Genomic DNA, 22,283 nt, shown 5'->3' on the forward strand with positions numbered 1-22,283 from the left:
CAATAATGTTTCATGTTATTAATTTTTCTTAATCGCCTGCATTATTGGTCACATATCCATGATAACATTTACCAAACTTCGATTACATTACTTCTACCAATAGTTAATTGTGATTAACTATTCAGAACAAAGAAAGCAAAAAAACATGAATGTGCAATGCAAATATGAACAAGATTTCATACTCTTATTTACATCGAGAGAGAGAGGAAACCATCCTACCTGGAACCCCAAGACCTTTCAGATCTTGTGAGTGGGATCCCAAGGTTGTGAAGGTGGAATTTGGTGGACCACCCAAATGTGAATCCAGGGCAGAAGGGTAAGGTGGGAGAGAGCCCCCATGTGACGAGGGTCCCAAGTGTGGACCAGCACCAGTTAAGCCTCCCGTAGTCTCTGCGTGACGTTGTAAGACAATGACAGCATCGTCCAATCTGTCGTCTATCCTTGACGAGCCCTGTGAGGGAGACATGATTTTTACAGAAACTTCCATTATTGTACAAACAGGAAATAAATACAATTTCTAGAATGTTTGAATTTCATATTAAACAGTACAGGAAATATAGAAACATACTGTAATTTGAAACTATTTTAGTACTCAGTACTTTAATTAAAAACATTTTAAAAGCAGTAAAAAAAAAAAAATGTATATACAATGAAGCAGCCTTGAATGATAATATGCAATCAGAAACAGAGATCTTTTCAAAGAGGATATTGTAAAACAAGCAGGAATCAATACAGCAAAGTAATCTCTTCAACTTTTGTTAATAATAAAAAAAATTTAATTATATTTACTATTAACATTGCTTAAAAAAATTATTTTATTTAATGATGAGAATCTATATACTGAAAAAGAAATATTAAATGAGGACAAAAATACCATTCCCACTTATGATACAATCTCGCACAAACTAAAGCAGAAGTGAGGGTGCATCTTTACCTCAATATCTCGAAGATAGTCGATTGCTGACTCTAAGTTCTCCTCTGCCATATGTGGTGGCTACAGTGCAACAAAGAAGAAAGAAGAAAAAAATGTATAATAACCATGCAAACTTAAGTGAAAAAAAGTGAACTAGTCCATGCAAAATGTGGTGCAGACTTTATATACTGATCAAAATTATTCATGCTATGTCAGTAGACAAGACAACATGCATTGTTGTCATAGAAAGATGAAAAATGAAGATATTGGATAAAACTACAAATTTTATTTAATGTGCTACTTTCTCCCATTCCATAGATTCTACAAACTTGAATAAGATATCTTCTAGGAGAAAATGTGCTGCAGTGCATGAGTCACTCAAAATCCCTTCAAGCAATAAGGATATGTGAAAGTGAACATTTGCAACAATTAATTTAGTGCATCTACTCCCTAATTACATCTTGTGCCAAGTTTATAGAAAACTTGTATGGCATAATTGAAAAATAAAGTCCAGCCAGCATTAGCAGGGGAAACAACAATGGCCTGTAATAACAGCTATTATGCACAACACTCAAAAGTTTGAAGTAACCAAAAATTCAAGAAACACATGTAGTTTTATTTATTCAATGCAATGCACTAAATACCTAAACAAGTTTTTGCCTCAAGAACTAAGAAAACTACAGTCATGCAAGATAAAAAAAAATAAAAAAATTAAAAAGTCAACAGTGGAGATGCTGGCAAGCTGAGTGCTGGTGTCATAAGGGATGCTATTACCAGACACACTTAAAAAGTGGTGTAACAATGTGCTCCTTACTTATTCACTGTGATAATTGTTTTTTTTTTTTTTTCTCAATGAACATGAGATCATTCGACTCAATGTTCTTACAATGTTGCCAAAGATAAAGCAAGTGTGGAGGCTTACCATGGAGAGGGAACGGTCATAATGAGGTGAGGTGGGTGTATGGGGCTGTGGCCACTGTTGGGGGGCCCCACTAGTTGCCCCGGAGGTGAGGGGGGGCGGGGAGGTGGCAGATACTGGGGTGCCGGGGTTACTGCTGTAGCTGCTCGACGTCTGCTCTCCAGGATAAATCTGATGGTCATAATAATTTCCCCATCAACAACAAACTATAATGCAGCACTACTGAACCAGCTATGTTTCTTGTTTGCTATGATTACCAAAATTTTATATCCTGAGGATTATGAAGGTATTAGTGATACAAGACAACTCTCCACATAAAGGTTTGTGCTTAATTTTGTTTTTGTACACACATTTATTTCTAGAAAAGGTTTTATTTACATTTATACATCGGTGGTTATAAACCACGTAAAACAACCTGGTTCCTGGCTTTTAAATCTCGGATTTCAATTATATTTAACATTTATGTAAAAATAATGTACAGGAGGTATAATCTCAGAAAGACTGATTGTATTGTATGCACATGGGGCTGCTAAAATAGCACTTCTCTCATAACATAAGCCTTGTGTCTCAGAGCTCACCCAATCAAAGGCTGCTCCATCATCTTTTTCTATTGCTGTGTAGGTGGGTGAGTACTGTACAGACTTTGTTGCAGTACATGATGTATTTCATGATTAGGGTCTGGTGAACCATAAATTTGTTACATCGAGTCACACAGCCAAGAAGGTTTTTTTTAATGTAACTATTTTGCAATGCCTAAGAAATAAGAGCATCAGTGTGATAAAAACACTGATCGTCATATGCTTCCCTGCATATTACAATACTGTACAATATATAGCACTGAAGAAAGAGAGAAAGAGAATGATACCCTTTGAAGAACCAAGTCACCAGACTCTAAAGGCACTATCTGAGTATATCCCTAAAGTTAACAACCTTTATTGTCATACAATATAAATACTCTACTATGTTTGTAGCCTCAGGAATTGTTGACCTCTCATTTGTCATACATTTTTATCTTTGAAGTAGCCAAGCAACAACAATGGAAACTACGGAGTTGTTGAAAACTGGCACTATTATGCATCTTCTATTCTGAATATTTTTCTAATACACTTCATGAAATAGCAGACAAGACATTATCTCTACATCTTGGCTAATCTTGATCCAAAAATTGAGGTGTATGCCGTATTGTAAAAGCAAAAGAAAATGTCTACCTGCACAGAACAGTTTATATATCAGTTTACAAGTTGTAGAATTTTTCTGCCATACAACTAGTTTTAATCCATCTTATTAGCCACAGGAATGGGTAGGAAAGGAGAACAGTAGTTTTAATTTGCTTAAATATAATTGTGAAATTAATTCATATCAGCATGTGGCTGCAATTTTTAGGTGTTGCAAAACCTTGAGAGCTTCACATGCAACTGTAATGCAGTGCCAGTGTGCACAAGCACAGTAACACAAAGAGTGCAGTAGCAACAAAAACACAAAAATATAACCAAAGCTGAGTACTTACTGAAGATAACGCCTTGCCGAGTGTGTCACCCGTATTGCCTGTGGCTGTGGCCTGGGTGTGATTAGGCACAGGAGAGTGTGTGTAAAGGGGTGAGGAGGTCGCCACTGATCCCCCACCAGTGGTACTACTCGCGCCAGGTCCTCGGAAAGTTGACATGGGTGGCAAACCTGAAGCCATGTTATCATAACCCTGCAAGAGAGTACCTATCATTAATTCCTGTCATGCACATTTAATATGACACAGCATAACTTTTGTTTACATTTTAAAACTTATAAAAAGACAAAGCTAAAAATATGTACATATAATACTATACTGTACTACAACAAATTATGCATATATAAATATATATATGTATGTATGTATATATGTTGTACAGTATCTGATATGTAGGTGAAGTTGCCTGACAAGTCAAATTTTACTGAAATTATTTATTTTTCACAATTTTTTTTTATTGCTTTCCATTACTATGATTTTTTTTTTTACTTAAAGTTAAAGCTAATATAGAAATCTGATCACACCTTATGTTCTTAATGTTCTTAATTCATGTTCTTAATACTGTATAATATTATTAATTAAAATAAACAAATTTGAAATAAACTATTTGAATATATAAAACTCAGCATTTGTCCACCCTTGTATTCTTAAGTAAAAATCACAAAAGGACTTCAAGAACAAACAACAGAAATGATCCCACAAGTGGTTACGGGATTTCAACTTTCAATAAATGCCAAGGAGAGTAATGAGGATTGGAACAGGAGGGACGAGGCCACTTAAAAAGGAGGCAACCTCTAGTATCAGCTAGTAGAGGACTTACCGATGTACATCATGTCTGATCAATAATTTGGGGTCACACAAGGTAAAATCAACAGTACATTCAAAGCTGGCAAATATATGAACAGCTTCAGGGGCCAGATCTAACTGTTTTTGGGCCTAAGGCCAAAACGGCTAAATGAGCCCCAACCTCGTGGGAATGTGACTATTCAAAGGTGAAACACATACATATAGATAGCTGGTGGGCCCTAGGCCATGGCCAACTTGTCCTACTGAATAGTCCAGCCCTGAACAGCCTTTTAAGATCAATAAGGGGCAAGTATGTTGAAAAAGTCCAGAGGTTTCCCGATAACTGAGATATATGAATGAACTGAGAAAACTGCTGGAAAAGAAAAAACTAAAGGGAATGTGATAACTAACTGAAAGCACACATGAGCCAGAAGAACAAAGAAAGTATATATTAATTGTGAACACATTGGGCAAGTATCATGCACCAGAAAAAAAATTATTGAAAGCTAGCTTTATACTCCACATCATTTAAAATGTAAATATGACAAAGCACAAGAGGGTCAGGAGTTAATATAATTGAAAGATTGAACCCAGTAGCTGGAACTCAATACCCGCTAAGCATAACCAGATGAATACATACAAGTACTGTCCTAGAAACACTGATGTACAGGTATTTAAAGATTCACTCTATAACCCAGTCATTATATAAATATGACATTAAATACTTAGAAAAACACATTCAATATTATACCTACCATTGGATCATGGAGAGGTGTCGTCATGTAGTGTGACGGCGTGAGATGGGGTGAGGGGCCCATCATGGACGGTGCTGGGTATGGGTAGCTTCCCATGGCTCCTGCGGCCACTGCCGCTGCCGCTCCACCTCCGCCACCACCACCAGTTGCGCCCCATACATCACTACCTCCACTCTCTGTATAGCAAGAAAAATATAAACTGAAGAATTTATATTTATAAGATTTAAATTCCATATTATCTCTCTTTAGACCCACAGTGACCATACATCTTAGAGGGACCTGTGTCCCAGATTTGATTAAATGCCTTGGTGCCCTTGATAATTTCCTCAAAACCACCAAGATGTTCTGCTTTTCAGCTTTTTCAGCAAGATGTTCTGCTTTTCAACTACTGCCTGTTTGGACATGTTTAAGGTTTTAAAGCCATGAAATTAGACACTGGATGTCTTCAGCTTATCATGGTCCCCTCCAGAGCAACTACTGATCTTCCCCAGGATGCAGCCTATACCAAAAAATTCATATTGCTTAACTTCCATGTAACTATTTTATTGCTAGGTGAGCAGGGATATTAGGTGAAAGGCAACATGTAGAATTGATTCTGTCATGTCAGAGGATTGAGCACAGGTGCAAGTAAATTACAGGCAAACTTCAACTCTCATATACCATTTGTGTTGAGTACTGCTCCTGTGCATGAGAAAGCTTCCTCCTACTAAATTTTGTTATACAATTCAGAAATATGCTATGCCTCAACACATTCTACTAAACTACATTCTAATTTTGAGACAAACTTTTCATCACGCAATTGAATAACTTACTCATACTCTCGAGAACTCACAAGTGGCATACCTCCTCTTTATATAGGGACATGCATTAATAATACTGGTAACTTCTCACAAATGGCAGAAATAACACTGCCTTATAGGGTCAAAATACAACACTACAATATTTATGCTTGACCATATCATTAATCACCAATTCTTTTGAGGGCCTATTCCTGAGTCTTTATTAATATCTCTACTTAAGTTATGTCTCCTTGAAATACAAATGAGACTTTATTTCAGAGCTGTGTCCCCTCCCCCCCCTTGAAACCCAAAGCTAGGTGTTGTGGCTACCTTGTGAACGTTCTGGGGTTCAATGGTCCCACGGTCCAGTCTCCGACCAGGGTGCCTGGTTGGTCGTCTGGTCAATCAGGCTGTTGGATGTGGCTGCTTGCAGCCTGACATATGAATCAAAGCCTGGTTGATCAGGTATTCTTTGGGGGTGTTTGTAGAGTTCTCTATTGAACACTGAGAGAGGCCAGTCAGTTATGCCCCTTATGTGTAGCGGGAGAGTGTTGAAAAGTGTTGGGCCCCTTGATGTTGATGGAGTTTTCTCAGAGTACCTATAGCACCTCTGCTTTTCAAAAGGGGTATTTTGCACTTCCTGCCATGCCTTCTGGTTTCATGTGATGTAATCTCTGTGTTCAGATTTGGAACCAGCCCCTCTAATATTTTCCATGTGTAAATTATTATGCACCTCTCTCACTCTAGAGAATACAGAGTTAGAGGTTCCCATAGAACAACAACAAAAATTTTCAACGGACTGTGGCCTAAGCTGTGTACAGGTAAGTGCAAAAACATGGCAATGGAAGTTCACTTACCCATGAAGTAGGACTCGCCATAGAGCCCACCAGGTTTGGGCGACGTATACCGCGGGGAATCTTGATTGAAGTCGTCCGAGCCATACTGCAAGAGAGAGAACCATCAGTCAATGGCCGCAATAAATAAGACTTCTTGCAACAGAGAAATATATCATCAACCTGGCCCACAGCGCATCTGCCACTGTGGGGAAATGGTGTCATGATAGAATGTAGCCAAACAATAAATAGGTTCTTTGTTTATAACTGATTTATGAATAGCCACAAATGTGACCCATAGCACTGATGACCAAAGTTGTGATTCATAAGGAACAATTGCCAAGCTCTGTTCAACATCTTAGCAGGATAAAGTTGAAAGGACAGCTACAATATATACAGGTATAACTTACTTTATATATACTGTATGTGTGTATGTGTGTATATGTATGTATACATATATACATACATATATATAATATATATTTATATTCCCTCCCCCCTCCCCTTTTTACTACAACCCACTAACTAGCCAACGCATTGAAAACGCGGATTTTTATGAACTGCTCTTTTTCATACCTTGGGGGACCATTGCGTACAAAATTATACGTATTAATTGAGCGGATGGGTTGCTACGGTGTCTAGCAATGGAAGTAGTGGTAGTGCGTGGCAGTGATGGTGGCAATAGTGACGGTGGTGGTGATAGTGGTTGTGGTGGAAGTACAATGGAAGGTGGAAGTATTGGCGGCGGCGGAAGTACTTCCTTTCGTACTGTGGAAGTACGAAGGAAGGCGGTGGTAGTGGCGGGGGGGGGGGGGGGCGGTAGTGGCGGGGGGGGGGGGGCGGTAGTGGCGGGGGGGGGGCGGTAGTGGCAGTGGCGGCGGTGTAGAAGGGCGTCAGTGGAAGTCTGCCGTGATGCAGCAAGGTTGTAATATCGGGTAATATCACTTATCGCGTCGGTGGGCCAGCAAACCCAATAATGTGGCTAGCGGCCCCCAACGCCTCATCCAATAATGGGTAGCCTACTGCTCTCCTCACCACTACCTCCCACCCCTCTTCCCACCACACTGTAGTGTGGACGTAGTGCAGTGGTGGCTGGAGTGTGGTGGTAGTCCGTTGTGGCTGGAGTGTGGTGGTAGTCCGTTGTGGCTGGAGTGTGGTGGTAGTCCGTTGTGGCTGGAGTGTGGTGGTAGTCCGTTGTGGCTGGAGTGTGGTGGTAGTCCGTTGTGGCTGGAGTGTGGTGGTAGTCCGTTGTGGCTGGAGTGTGGTGGTAGTCCGTTGTGGCTGGAGTGTGGTGGTAGTCCGTTGTGGCTGGAGTGTGGTGGTGATATGTGGAACATTAGTCTAAGCTTAGGGTAATGTACCTTCGCAATGAGGCAGAAACCTAATCTTGCCAAGAGCATGCCGCTATCACAACTCTCAACACCAACATACTGGAGCGAAAGATACGAAAAGAAATGCAAAACAGAACTAGTGAGGAATATAAGTGCCATAGGCACAATCAGAGAGAACTCCATGAACCACGTCAGGGGTCCATGGCTCTTCAATACTCTCCCAGCAAGCATTATATATATATATATATTGCAGGAACAAAGGTGGACGTCTTCAAGAAGCATCTAGATAAGTTCTTTGCAAGTGCTGTACCAAGTTATCACAAGTTGAGCTTGGTCCCCAAACAGGGCTCCGGGAGTACAAGAACTTCGGAAACCCTCTCCAGGTATGCTCTAGCTAACATACCTCGCTTACTGACCTGTCTCCACGACCTCATCCTTATGCTCTAAAGTTCTCTAAAAGGGAAGGGGGAAGATTCCAGTAATTAAAGTATTCAAGTCTTGACAAATAATAACTGTACTATCGCCATGAGTGAGCACAGTGGAAGTGTGTGGATTTGGTAGAAGCTCTCGTGTTATCTGGCTGAGTCAACTCTGGGTGGGTGGTGGTAGCTTGGTTGATCCATTTCAGCGTGGGATGGTTGTGGGGACCTGGTAGAGCCAACTCCAGTGTGTGGGATGGTTGTGGGGACCTGGTAGAGCCAACTCCAGTGTGTGGGATGGTTGTGGGGACCTGGTAGAGCCAACTCCAGTGTGTGGGATGGTTGTGGGGACCTGATAGAGCCAACTCCAGTGTGTGGGATGGTTGTGGGGACCTGGTAGAGCCAACTCCAGTGTGTGGGATGGTTGTGGGGACCTGGTAGAGCCAACTCCAGTGTGTGGGATAGTTGTGGGGACCTGGTAGAGCCAACTCCAGTGTGTGGGATGGTTGTGGGGACCTGGTAGAGCCAACTCCAGCGTGTGAGATGGTTGTAGGGACCTGGTAGAGCCAACTCCAGTGTGTGGGATGGTTGTAGGGACCTGGTAGAGCCAACTCCAGTGTGTGGGATGGTTGTGGGGACCTGGTAGAGCCAACTCCAGTGTGTGGGATGGTTGTGGGGACCTGGTAGAGCCAACTCCAGTGTGTCGGATGGTTGTAGGGACCTGGTAGAGCCAACTCCAGTGTGTGGGATGGTTGTGGGGACCTGGTAGAGCCAACTCTAGGGGACAACGGGACCCACAACACCCCAACAAGGACAGCCGTCTGCGAAAGACGAGCTGCCGGCTGGTGACAAGTCGCTGCCGACGAAACAAAACGAAAGTGTCCGAACACCAAGTGCGGTGGCTTTAATATGAGACTTATTGAAGCTATAAACTGGGAGTAAATAATAAATGGACACTCATAAAGCTAGGAAGTGCCACGCCGGACATCAAGATGGTGGGCTGAGGGGCGTAACCCCGCCTGCCGCTTGGGTTCATCCCGCCCCCACAAACCACGTCAACTTGTCCCTTACCGCCAGCCCTGCCACTCTATGGCTTTTCATTAAGTTGAGAAGATAATTTCGCGGAGCTGAATATGAAGAGTGCACTCAAGAAAATTACTTAATACGAGCGATAAATGGGCGGGTGTAAACATCTCTACGCCGGTAAAAAGTGGCATTAGTCCGTGTCGAAATTGTTGCCTGCTTCTAAGACCACCATTATGCAAAGGCTCGCCATATGGCACCAGGAGTGCCCCACACAAACACCCACATACATAAAGGCTCTCATCCGTACATTTGCTGGACCACATCATACACAAGTGTAGGCCCGCACAAACACCCTCACACCTCAAGTCATGTATGTGTGTGTGTTGGTGTGGAAAAAAAAGTAGTTAGTAAACAGTTGATTGACAGTTGAGAGGCGGGCCGAAAGAGCAAAGCTCAACCCCCCGCAAACACAACTAGGTGAATATAACTAGGTGAATACACACCTTCAGATACTATCACACACACACACACACACACACACACACACAAAGGGGTGGGGGCTGGTAGCTGAGTGGACAGCGCGCGGGATTCATAATCCTGTGGCCCGGGTTCGATTCCCAGCGCCGGCAGACAAATGGGCAGAGTTTCTGTCACCCTGATCCCCCTGTTACGTAGCAGTAAATAGGTCCCAATAAATACATACACCCTCAAACACAGACAACGAGCAAACATCTCATAACTATGCCATACCTCACCCAACAACGCTAAAGACACTATGAAATAAGACCAAGGATAACTGAAATATTTAAAACATTATCTACGACTGTGTTGAAGGGCTGAGCCAGCACAAATATCTTGCCAGAGAAACACTGATCAACACAGGGAAGGTTACATAAACAGAATAGAAAGTAAAGATGTCACATTAGACTGGGGAAATGCAAATGAAATAAAGAAATATAAGACACAGGAAAAAAATCGAAGTACTTTTCACATATGCAAAAATATAATACAAATGTGCGAATGAGACCCCAGTGTGGGGCTCTTTCTTGCAAAAGTAGGTTCATACATAGAGAATGACTAAGAAATTAGTGAATCCTGAAAGAACAGTGCGAAGTAATGTTTAGAACTCCATTATAATACGAAAACTGAAGATCAGAATAGCTTCATGAACAATATCCGAAACTTAGACAATAAATTGGATATTAACACAAACACTGAACATTTAAAACAAGAAATTATGCCCATGCGCTCGGCCCCGGGTCCTGACTCTGTAAACTAATTGCGAAGAAATGCTCAATACCAGTAGACCAAGCGCTCGGTGTAACATGGAGAAGCTGAGATACCGAAGAAGCCGAGATACCGAAGAAGCAGACATACCACCTTGATCATACCTTGAGGTATCCTTATCCCACAAGGGAGACAGAAAGGCAATGGGGGGGAAAAATTAGCTTCGGCTCTTTGATCTGTTTGATACATGAGTTTAGTCATTCATTATGCACCACATAGCCATCCCGTGGTCTGTGGTGTTACCAAAATCACATCAGGAGTTCAGGAACTAAACCCTTCAGTTCATTTAGCAAAGCATTTAGCAATCTTGAGTAGCTAGTTAGGCAAGTTTTAATACAGACATACATACACAATCACAGACCATGACGAATATCATATCCACGGCTCTTGAATGTAAAAATTTACCGAAGAAACACCGAGAGAAGTGCCAGATCAGCCGGGTTGCAATGGAGATGAGGGCGTGCAGGCCGCTGGCAGCAACAGCCAGGCCAATCAAGTCATCGCCAGATAATCTGGATCCCAGCTGGGCTTTCAAGTACAAAAACTATAGGACCCTATAACAAGTAAACACCTTAAACCTCTATATATTACCCGCGGAGACGCCCTTGATCCGTCACCACGCCGTGACCCCCGTGACCAAAGTGACCCCGGGACCAGTGACCAAAGTGACCCCCGTGACCAGTGACCCCGTGACCCCTCGTCACCTGGTGCCAGAAAAGCGCGTGCCAGGCTGCGGCTGGCTTTATGAGAGCGAGACTCCATAAAGATCCACAGTGGGGGAACTGGGTGCTCATCTCCACAGTGGGGGGAATGGGTTCCCCCCTCCCACTACTACCTGGGTGGAGGTGAGGCCCCCGGAGTGTCGTGGGTGTGCAGCACAAGGAACATACAGGTGTGAGCGAGGTGTATAGTGGGTGTAGCAGCGGAGGGTATGGTCGCTGGCTTGACCACGTGACATGGTAAGGAAGAGAAGAGCGGGGTGGTGGCGTGTCGGCCAAGTCTTGACCGACACTCAAGGCGCGGTCTTGAGTGTGGGGTCAAGACTTGAGGACGACAGGTAATATGTGGGGACAATATGAGGTTAAGTCGTGTTGTCGTCAACACGACTTCTTCACTACTACTGAAAGAACAGCAGTAGTGACCTTTGTAGCCCCGGGAGGGGGGGAGGGGGCGGCGCTCCCGTCAACCGCCACGCTACTCCTACATTGTTCATAATCTCTCGTCTTGACCTTTACCAAAGGGGGAGTAGGCTGGACCTTACAATACCCCCCCCCCCCCCGCCATCCATCTCCCAAGTGGAAGATTAGTATACAGCAGCCATGGCAATAATGGGTGTACTACACCCATGGGTATACTGCACCTTAAAAGAGGGGGGACACTACAAGCAAGAGAAAGAAGGGGACACTTTACTAAGGGGGCGAGGGGACACAATGTACCAAAGTGGAAGAGAGGAGACACGCCCAAGAGGAATCAAAGACCCATAGTCTACACCTACAGAGAAAAGTAAACAATACAACTTAATTGAATCAGACGACATTTACACGACAAGGAAAGAGCTGCTGTTTGTGCACGGAAATACTTTAAGACGTCTTGAACAACGACAGTATTTAACAATATAGCACAATACAGTCATAATGTAATACAGACCCCGTGGGCTATGGCTCTGTGCCACAATATGGACTAGTCCACGATATACTTAAATAAGTTTTACACACACACACACCAGAAGATTGACATTTGAGAGGCGGGACTAAACACCCGAAGCTCAACAACCGCAAGCACAACTAGGTGAATACACAGTCTACTACCAACTGTAAAATGTCCCTTTAAAAACCCATAGTGTTGCCTACTCTTGAAACTACATTTATTAAATTCCTTAATCACGAAACATGAATGTCAATCAACAGAATGACTCTACTGTTCGAATGACTGCACCAAACAGGCGATTTGTTTACATGGGAAAGTTGGCAGACAATTGGGATCAGCGCTCAGGTGGACCACCCAGAGGTGGCACGGGCATGAATAGCCCGTAAAGGAGTGATCGTGATTACAGCTCCTTGAAATGCGCTTCCTGGGGCAGCGACGACGGCACGCCCTCAACACCACCGCCATCCCTACCAGTCGCTACCACCATCTTCACCACTACACGACCCCTAATAGGCGGGGTCGGTAATAGACCCCGAGGTCTATTACCCGGTGGATAGTAAAGAGTAAAGTAAAGAGTAAAGTAAAGTTTACTAACAGTAAAGAGTGTCATACCTGTGGAACAGAAGCCGAGGCGCCACTATTACACTACTTACTTGAATGTGAAGCAACTGAAGCCCTGTATCAGTTGTACACACACTTTTGCCCCCCCCCCCACTTCCCCAACCTGGAGGAACTGGACTCTGAGGATTGCCTTGCAGAGGATCACCTCTGTGTGGTAAAGAGGCCTCACATACACTTCTGAAAGCCACTGATAATAAAATATTGAAAACTTTCCTCAATATTACATTCTAAATATACAAAAATAACTATAACTTTGCCATTAAATTAGCCTGACAATGAATTTTGCCCTGCAAATATGTAAAGCTTATCATTTTACATATACTACAATTTACCCATTTTATTTTCAACTTCCATGGAAATTAATACCTGGAATGGGGTTTTAAGAATTGTACTGGCCAAGCCCAGCCTGAGTTGGATCTTACCGTGAAATAACTTAATGCATTGAGCTGTTGCTTGGGCGACCCGTACACCCAGATATCCATTGCAACTTGCTTGGTCAAGGTGGACCCCCCTCCCCCACACACACACAGATATTAGAAAGAACTTTTTTAGTGTCAGAGTGGTTGACAAATGGAATGCATTAGGAAGTGATGTGGTGGAGGCTGACTCCATACACAGTTTCAAGTGTAGGTATGATAGAGCCCAATGGGCTCAGGAACCTGTACACCTGTTGATTGACGGTTGAGAGGCGGGACCAAAGAGCCAGAGCTCAACCCCCGCAAGCACAATTAGGGGAGTACACACACACACACACACACACACACACACACACACACACACACACACACACTGTCTGTCTGTCTCTTTGAACAAGTTGCACAAATTTATTTAGTTGTGATCTGATTGAGATGTATTTGAGACTTATGCCCCCCGATTAGTTCTTCATTGTTCTTGTTCATTGTTCGTGAAGATCACGCGTTAGAGATTACTGTCTCCAGTTGGTTCTGTTATTTTCTGGTGTACCCTGACCTTGAGGCGCAGTCTCGCCAGCGCTCCGGTGAGTGATAGATTTCCTGCCACTTTTTAATGCAAAACATTATTATCTATCAGTTTCAATTAAAAAAAATTGGAAAAGATAATAATAATATTCGGAAGCGGTAAATTTCGTAGATTTCTTCATCTACTCAGGAAATAACTAAGACTGTTACATCTGAGGATTATTACACTACCAGTTCTTTTGTTACTTGTTAGGTTCTTACTATGATTCTTAATGCACCTCTTTAATGAGTTCTATTTACTAAGTTGCATTAGATAGATACTGGATTTAAAGAGAAGCGGGCTACCAACAGCTACGCCGCCCTGCCTGAACACACAAATAGGTATGTTTAATTACCTAAGTGTAGTTACAGGATGAGAGCTACGCTCGTGGTGTCCCGCCTTCTTCATAGAGACATCATGTGTGTATATATTTTAGCTCATTAACACAGACAACATACACACATATACACCCTTAAAACATTCCTTAGCCAGATTGTCAAAAACATTCAGAACGTACACACACAGCCTTCAGAGTAGTTAATAAATGGAATGCACTAGGAAGTGATGTGGTGGAGGCTGACTCCATACACAGTTTCAAATGTAGATATGATAAGAGCCCAGTAGGCTCAGGAATCTGTACACCAGTTGATTGACAGTTGAGAGGCGGGACCAAAGAGTCAAAGCTCAACCCCCGCAAGCACAATTAGGCTGTTTGTTGTTGTTGTAATAGATTCAGCCACTCGGAACAAGTTCCAAGTAGCACGGGCTATGGTGAACCCGTAGTGGACTTACCTGGCACAGGAGCGGGGCAAGTAGCATGGGCTATGGTGAACCCGTAGTGGACTTACCTGGCACAGGAGCGGGGCAAGTAGCATGGGCTATGGTGAACCCGTAGTGGACTTACCTGGCACAGGAGCGGGGCAAGTAGCATGGGCAATGGTGAACCCGTAGTGGACTTACCTGGCACAGGAGTGGTGCACAATTAGGTGAGTACAGCCTGTGAAGTACACACGCAGATTTCATGACGAATTCATCCCCACACTGGATTATGATAGGTCGCTCGCGGTGGCCCCCTTCCCACATATTAATACCTCTCAACCCTCCTCCTATTCCAACACACACAAAAAATATGACGAGCTTTTAAAATTCCAGCCTAAATGTTTAAGACCGCTCCACGATTTCTACCGCTTCTTAACCTTTGTAGATGTGAACAGAAGGTAAAATGTGAATGTCAGGAGGAATCTGTGAGAAGTGTGGGCTACTGGATGAGGTCCAGTCACTTATATTTTACTTGTCACATTTAGATTCGTGACTTTATGCGATCATACTGATACATATAATCCAGTTGATAATCAGAACCCTGCATCTATCACTAACAATGTTTCTGGGTAAGGTGACATAAAAACATAAGAATAAAGGTAACTGCAGAAGGCCTATTGACCCATAAAAATTGATTGATTAAGATTAAGCCACCCAAAAGGTGGCACGGGCATGAATAGCCCGTAAGTGGTGGCCCTTTTGAGCCATTACCAGTATCATTAGCTGATACTGGAGATCTGTGGAGGTGCAACTGCACCCTGCGTGACGGGAGATGTCTCCCTATTTACCCATTCGAGGCAGCTCCTATTTATAATCACCCAATCCCACTCATATACATGTCCAACCCACGCTTGAAACAATATCCTCACCTCCACTACGTTACGCGGTAATTGGTTCCACAAATCAACAACCTTGTTACCGAACTAGTATTTATCAGTCTTTCTTAAATCTAAACTTATCCAATTTATGCCCATTGTTTCCTGTTCTGTCTTGTGTTGATACTTTTAATACCCTAATAATATCCCCTTTGTTATGTCCGTTCGTCCATTTGTAAACCTCTATCATGTCACCCCTAACTCTTCGCCTTTCCAGTGAATGCAATTTAAGCTTTGTTAATCTTTCTTCAAATGAAAGATTTCTAATTTGGGGAATTAACTTTGTCATCCTACGCTGGACACGTTCAAGTGAATTTAAATCCATTCTATAGTGCGGCGACCAAAAGTGAACTGCATAATCTAAATGGGGCCTAACCAGAGCAAGATATAGCTGAAGAACCACACTAGGTGTCTTGTTACTAACGCTTCGATTAATAAATCCCAGTGTCCCATTTGCCTTATTACGAACATTCATGCATTGATCCTTTAGGTTTAAATTCTTACTAATCATAACTCCCAGATCCCTGTATTAAATATTAATACAGAAGGTAAAATATTAATATAATTATGAGCTATGACCATGTCGTAGCTCAGTCGATTAAGGCAGCGTCTGGGATTCTCTCGGACGTAGGTTCGAACCCTCGCCACGGCCCTTGTGGATTTGTTCATTTCATGCAGCATGCTATTGTGATTTGTGTGTAATATAACACCGTCTCCCCCACTCCCAGTTATACAAGGGCCACATAAAATACAAAATAAAGTACGTGAACTGGAGGAACGTAATATACAAAGTTTTATAATATGTAAAATCAAAATACAAAATAAATAAAACTATTTTAATTTGCCACCCTATTATAAGTTATAAGAGTTAGCTATTATAATAGCTGTGAATATAGAATAAATGGTAGCAGGAGTTAATTTTAACTGTGTGTGTGTATCTATCACATGTGGATATGACGTCACTCGATAACAAGTAACATAACAACTTAATCTTGTCCACGTTCAACACTCCACACTTACCCCCCCCCCACTCACTCCACACCCCATCCTTCACTAACTCAACACCCCATTCATTCACTACACACCCTATTCACTAACGTCACACCTTTCTCCACTCCACCTCTTGCTGACCCTAAGGTGTAGTGGCAGAGAACTGACATTTTTTTGACCTTTGATGATGATAGTTCTCCCTCAGCGTACCTATCGCACCTCTGCATTTCAAAGATGCTGTTTTGCACATCCTGCCATGTCTCCTGACTTCATGAAATGTTATTTCCGTCTGCAGATTCGGAACCAGTCCCTCTAATATTTCCCCTATGTGTAATTTATCATGTATCTCTCGCCTGCGCTCTAGAAAATGCAGATTTAACACACAGAGATCACACTAACGTGATGCATCAAATGAACAAATCCACAAGGGCCGTGACGAGGATTCGAACCTGCGTCCGGGAGCATCCCAGACACTGCCTTAACTTGGGAAATACTAATCAGGTAATTTGGCGGGAGAGTAAATATAACGGGATAGATAATGGTCTCCCACGCACTTAAGAGCTGCACTTCCGGATTCAGGAAGGTGGTGCTGAGGAAGACACGAGTCGGTCTTGGCAGGGCGGAGGGTCCACTCCACCCTCGCCAAGTTTTTCCCGGGTGGGCGGAGAGTGGGGGGGAGAAAAAGCGCAATATGAGGGAGGCGGCGACCACGGCTGGGGTCATCATAAAACTATCAGAGACCGTCCTTCACTGGCCGAGCTGCGAGGTGCGTCTGGACGCTACTACCTCCGTCCCCCCCTAACCCCAACCCCTCACTTTCCCTCCTGAACTACGTATACTCAATATCAACGGAAGTTTTACATACACTTACGGGCTCACCATAGCCCGTGCTACATGGACACTTCGTTCTGAGTAGCTAAATCTGAAACAACAACAGTCAGTCAGTTTTACAGCCTCGCTCCTGTGCCAGGTAAGTTACGGGCTCACCGTAGCCCGTGCTACTTGGAACTTGTTCCGAGTGAACAAATCTGGGATGCTCCCGGACTCTATTCTGACCTTTGCCGAAGACAGCTTAGCGAAGACGTCTTGAAGGGTACTTGAAGGCTGCCGACTCCTTATCTGGAGCCGTGACACATTGTTTCATAAGTACCCTCATGTATATCTTTCCTAAGCTGTCTAAAACAAAAGTCAAAGTAAAGTTTGAGGGACTAATAGCTATTTACCTTTTGTAATCCGTCTGTACATGTCAATGTCACAGCAGTGATGACTCTGAGATCGAAACCAAACCATGACAAAGGATTGACGGTGAGCACTTCGACACACCCGGGAGGCCTCGGGGACCGAACCGCGGAACCGTTGATCCCCCGGAAGCTACACAAGGTAGCCACTTCGACTTAGCCGGGTTGAAGATAGAGAGAGGCGTGCGCTGGGGTGGTTAAAGAGTTCCAAGAGGATGAGATTCCGCCAGCTCCCAGTGAGCTCGCTCTCCCTCCACCACGCACCTGGGTATGAATTGTGACGGACCAGAGGTACTTGGTTGATGGGGTTCTGGGAGTTCTTCTACTCCCCAAGCCCGGCCCGAGGCCAGACTTGACTAGTGAGAGTTTGGTCCACCAGGCTGTTGCTTGGAGCGGCCCGCAGGCCCACATACCCACCACAGCCCGGTTGGTCCGGCACTCCTAGTAGGAAACAATCTAGTTTCCTCTTGAAGATGTCCACGAGGAAACTAGATTGTTTCCTTCATTGAGGTAGGCGAGTATACGCCCCGTAGCCCCAGGGGAAGGACACAGATGGTGCCAAATACCAACACTCACAGTCGTGTGTTTTTCTTGCCGGGCAACAGTGATACACCTGAGGTACCCTGCAGTCAACCCTGGCCTTCCCACCCGCAACACTACTCCTTCCCTGACCACAATTGCCTCCTCGCCGTCAACATTTTCATCGTGTTGATGGTTACGTCTGCTGAGCCTGTTAGCCCGCCGCCAAGGTGCCTTCAGTAGCTGCGCTAACGAGACTCATCTCTAACAATGCCTGATGAATTTATAATGAAACGGAGTCTGGTTGTTAGAGCAGCACTTGACCAAAGTGTTTACTAGTTGTGTTTTTGCGGGGGTTGAGCTTTGCTCTTTCGGCCCGCCTCTCAACTGTCAATCAACTGTTTACTAACTACTACTACTTTTTTTTTCCCCACACCACACACACACACCCCAGGAAGCAGCCCGTGACAGCTGACTAACTCCCAGGTACCTATTTACTGCTAGGTAACAGGGGCACTTAGGGTGAAAGAAACTTTGCCCATTTGTTTCTGCCTCGTGCGGGAATCGAACCCGCGCCACAGAATTACGAGTCCTGCGCGCTATCCACCAGGCTACGAGGCCCCTGTATATATTACTGTGTAATATATATTACTGTGTATATATTATAATATATATTACTTTATATATTAAAAGTATATTACTGTGAAAGTGGCTATCATAGGCTATCTCTCGAGACCAAAATTCACTCTATATGTCAACACTTCCTCCTGTTTGTCCAAATTCAACAGTAACGATTTCCACTTCCTAGTTGTGCATTGTCATATATGTACGATGGTCCTGATCGTTACTATAAGTACTAACTAAACAGGAAGATGGTCTGTACAAGTCAAGATCCCCCAAATAAAATGGATCTCCAACAGGCTAGGAACGAGGGTAGGTGTTGCCTAATAACTTAGAACGATCTAGGTGTTAGTTCATGTCAAACATGTACATTACGCGTAGGTCCTGTTGCGGATAGCGAGACATGACGTATTCGCGCTACTGACAGGTAATGACTGTCACTGACAGTACGCTAATGGGAGGCTCTTTATTAAACCAGCTCAGCGGTGGACTCGTGTGTTCATGACTCGTGTGTCTCGTATAACGAATGACGTTAAATCTCTCAGTGGTAATCCGCTTCGGAGTGCAAGCCAGCACCGACAATGGTGGTAATAGTGGCATGGGTAAAACTCTGATAATCCCAGCTGAAAAGGGGGGACACAAAAATGGTGACTGGATGAAGATGAGAATGGTGTGTGATTGTGACTACGTGAAGGTGAGCACTAAACTCTTTTTGCCTCCCACTTAATTATGTTCTTTGTGTACATGGAGTATATATTTTGTAACCATCCTCACACTCTTCTTTTATGTTGTATTTGGTCTTAAACTTGTAGATGGAGGTGGCTTCCACGACTTATTTCAGTGCATTCCACTTGCTGACCACTCTTACAGTCGTAGTGGAGGAGGTCTTAGTGGTGGTGGAGGTCGTAGTGGTAATGGTGGAGGTCTTAGTGGTGGTGGTGGTCGTAGTGGTGGAGGTCTTAGTGGTAGTGGTGGAGGTCTTAGTGGTAGTGGTGGAGGTCTTAGTGGTAGTGGTGGAGGTCGTAGTGATGGTAGTGGTGGTAATGGTGGAGGTCGCAGTGGTGAAGATCGTAGTGGTGAAGGTCGTAGTGGTGAAGGTCGTAGTGTTGGCAGTACCCGCAGTGGTGTGGGCGACGGAGACACAAACTAATGAGAAAATGAATAAGAGATGGAAGTATGGGAAGGGTCTGAGAGAAGCAGTGGCAGCATAATAACTGTGGTATGTGACGGTGGCCGGCACCGTTGCCAGGTCTAGGGCGGTTGTCAGATGAAGCAGGAATGGTGGAAGCAAATATTAACGGCTGGTGGCACAGGTGGTGGCGGGGGAAGATGGCACCACCGACCCGGAGGCAGAGGTGATGGCACTGCCACGGTGGCAGGAGTGACGGCACCGCCCCAGAGACAGGGGCTGGTGGCAGGGACGGTGGCAGGGGCTGGTGGCAGGGGCGGTGGCAGGGCGGGGACTGGGGCACCACTAACTCAGCTAACAGCACAGGGTGTCAAGGGAACGCGCCACACCGCTTCAAAGGGCGCCGCCCTCCCAGTAATTTCCATATCGTTCTTTGTGTGAAGGTAGTGTGGTGATACACCACTGGCAGTCTGGGTGTAGCCCACACCAGCGGCAGTCTGGGTGTAGCCCACACCAGTGGCAGTCTGGGTGTAGCTCACACCAGCGGCAGTCTGGGTGTAGCTCACACCAGCGGCAGTCTGGGTGTAGCCCACACCAGCGGCAGTCTGGGTGTAGCCCACACCAGCGGCAGTCTGGGTGTAGCCACACTAGCGGCAGTCTGGGTGTAGCCCACACTAGTGGCAGTCTGGGTGTAGCCCACACCAGCGGCAGTCTGGGTGTAGCCCACACCAGCGGCAGTCCGGGTGTAGCCCACACCAGCGGCAGTCCGGGTGTAGCCCACACCAGCGGCAGTCTGGGTGTAGCCCACACCAGCGGCAGTCTGGGTGTAGCCCACACCAGCGGCAGTCCGGGTGTAGCCCACACCAGCGGCAGTCCGGGTGTAGCCCACACCAGCGGCAGTCTGGGTGTAGGACAGAACCCAGCCACCCCCACCCCCACACACACACACACACACACACACACACACACACACAACACCTCCAACAATTAGGCCAGAACCATGTGCGAGTCTTTCATTCACATCGAGAGAGGTGACGCGCACCAAATTTGCATTGAGCAGCCAAGGCCAAACTCCCTCCCACCGTAAAAATAAAAACAATACAAAAAGTACAAGGCGCGAGTTGCTATTAAGATCCGGCAACGCCTCCAAGGAGACTCCAGAGCAAGCACACTCTCACTACCCGTCGTCGTACGCGCCACGCTGAAGGGTCGTGAAGTAAGCCATGCGCAATGTTTACACGAAGCTGGGCTCACCGGCGGGTTTTTTGAAAACTGCAGCTCGCAGATTACTTCATCAGGAGCTGATTTGCTGCTCAGACCAGAAAAGATTTTCAAATCGGTAAACAACAGCGAAATGGACCAAGTTGCCACAAGTCAATCTTGAGATGATTTCGGGGCTTTAGTGTCCCCGCGGCCCGGTCCTCGATCAGGCCTCCACCTCCAGGAAGCAGCCCGTGACAGCTGACTAACACCCAGGTACCTATTTTGCTGCTAGGTAACAGGGGCATAGGGTGAAAGAAACTCTGCCCATTGTTTCTCGCTGGGAGTAGAACAACTCCCAGAACCCACTCCAGGTATTCATGTGGTTGTTGTTTTCGATTCAGCGACTCGGAATAAAAAATTCCAAGTAGCACGGGCTATGGTGAGCCCGTAGTGAACTTGCCTGTCATAGAAGCGGGGCTGTACCCCGCTTCTATGTACCCAAATCTAACCTACCAGGAGCCCCACGAACGGAAAACGGTCCATATCGTCAATTTCGCGAGCCGCTGCCATTATTAATACATCATCTTTCGGCCTCAGAGAAAGTATACGTCAAAATCCGATGTATTATTATGACGGGTTGTGGTGCAAGCCATGATAATGCTTGCTGTGCAACAGCAAGCATAATGCTGTGTTGTGGTGCAACGATAATGCTGTGTTGTGGTGCAACCCATGATAATGCATGATGATGATAATGCAAGATGATGATGATAGTTGGGGGGACAGGGGGGACCTACTTACCTGTTGCTGAATCTGTGAATCAATGGTTCAAAAGCCCGAGCTCTGACCAGGCTTCCTGGTTGGTAGTCTGGACAACCAGATTGGCTGAACCCATACCTGTAGTGGGTTCCTGGATTTCTTCTATTCCTGGAGCCCGGCCTGGGGCCAGGTTCGACTTGTGAGAACGTGGTCCAATGGTTGTTTGGAGAGGCCTGCAGGCCCACATATCCACTACAGCCTGGTTGGTCCAGCCCCATGGTACTTCTTCTCACTGGTTCTATTCTGCACTTCCTTTCATATCTTTCGCTCCAGAATGT

At 44.8% G+C, this 22,283-nt stretch overlaps 1 protein-coding gene across 20 annotated transcripts in view; it reads right to left on the bottom strand.

Annotated features, from left to right (window-relative positions):
• Positions 1–22,283, bottom strand: part of LOC123754014 (transcription factor 12) — a 380,851-nt gene that overhangs the window by 16,041 nt on the left and 342,527 nt on the right. For 17 of the 20 annotated variants that reach the window (XM_069306775.1, XM_045736117.2, XM_069306757.1 and 14 more), the window contains exons 2-7: positions 6,511–6,595; positions 4,875–5,050; positions 3,340–3,528; positions 1,836–2,003; positions 935–994; positions 220–451 (exon numbers count right to left, since the gene is read on the bottom strand). In XM_069306775.1, the coding sequence (XP_069162876.1) occupies positions 220–451; positions 935–994; positions 1,836–2,003; positions 3,340–3,528; positions 4,875–5,050; positions 6,511–6,595 (910 nt within the window). The remainder of the gene's footprint in view (positions 1–219; positions 452–934; positions 995–1,835; positions 2,004–3,339; positions 3,529–4,874; positions 5,051–6,510; positions 6,596–22,283) is intronic. The other 3 variants (XM_069306770.1, XM_069306751.1, XM_069306720.1) reach the window with 2 other exon arrangements.

Source organism: Procambarus clarkii, chromosome 6 (assembly GCF_040958095.1).
Source record: "Procambarus clarkii isolate CNS0578487 chromosome 6, FALCON_Pclarkii_2.0, whole genome shotgun sequence".
NCBI lineage: Eukaryota > Metazoa > Arthropoda > Malacostraca > Decapoda > Cambaridae > Procambarus > Procambarus clarkii.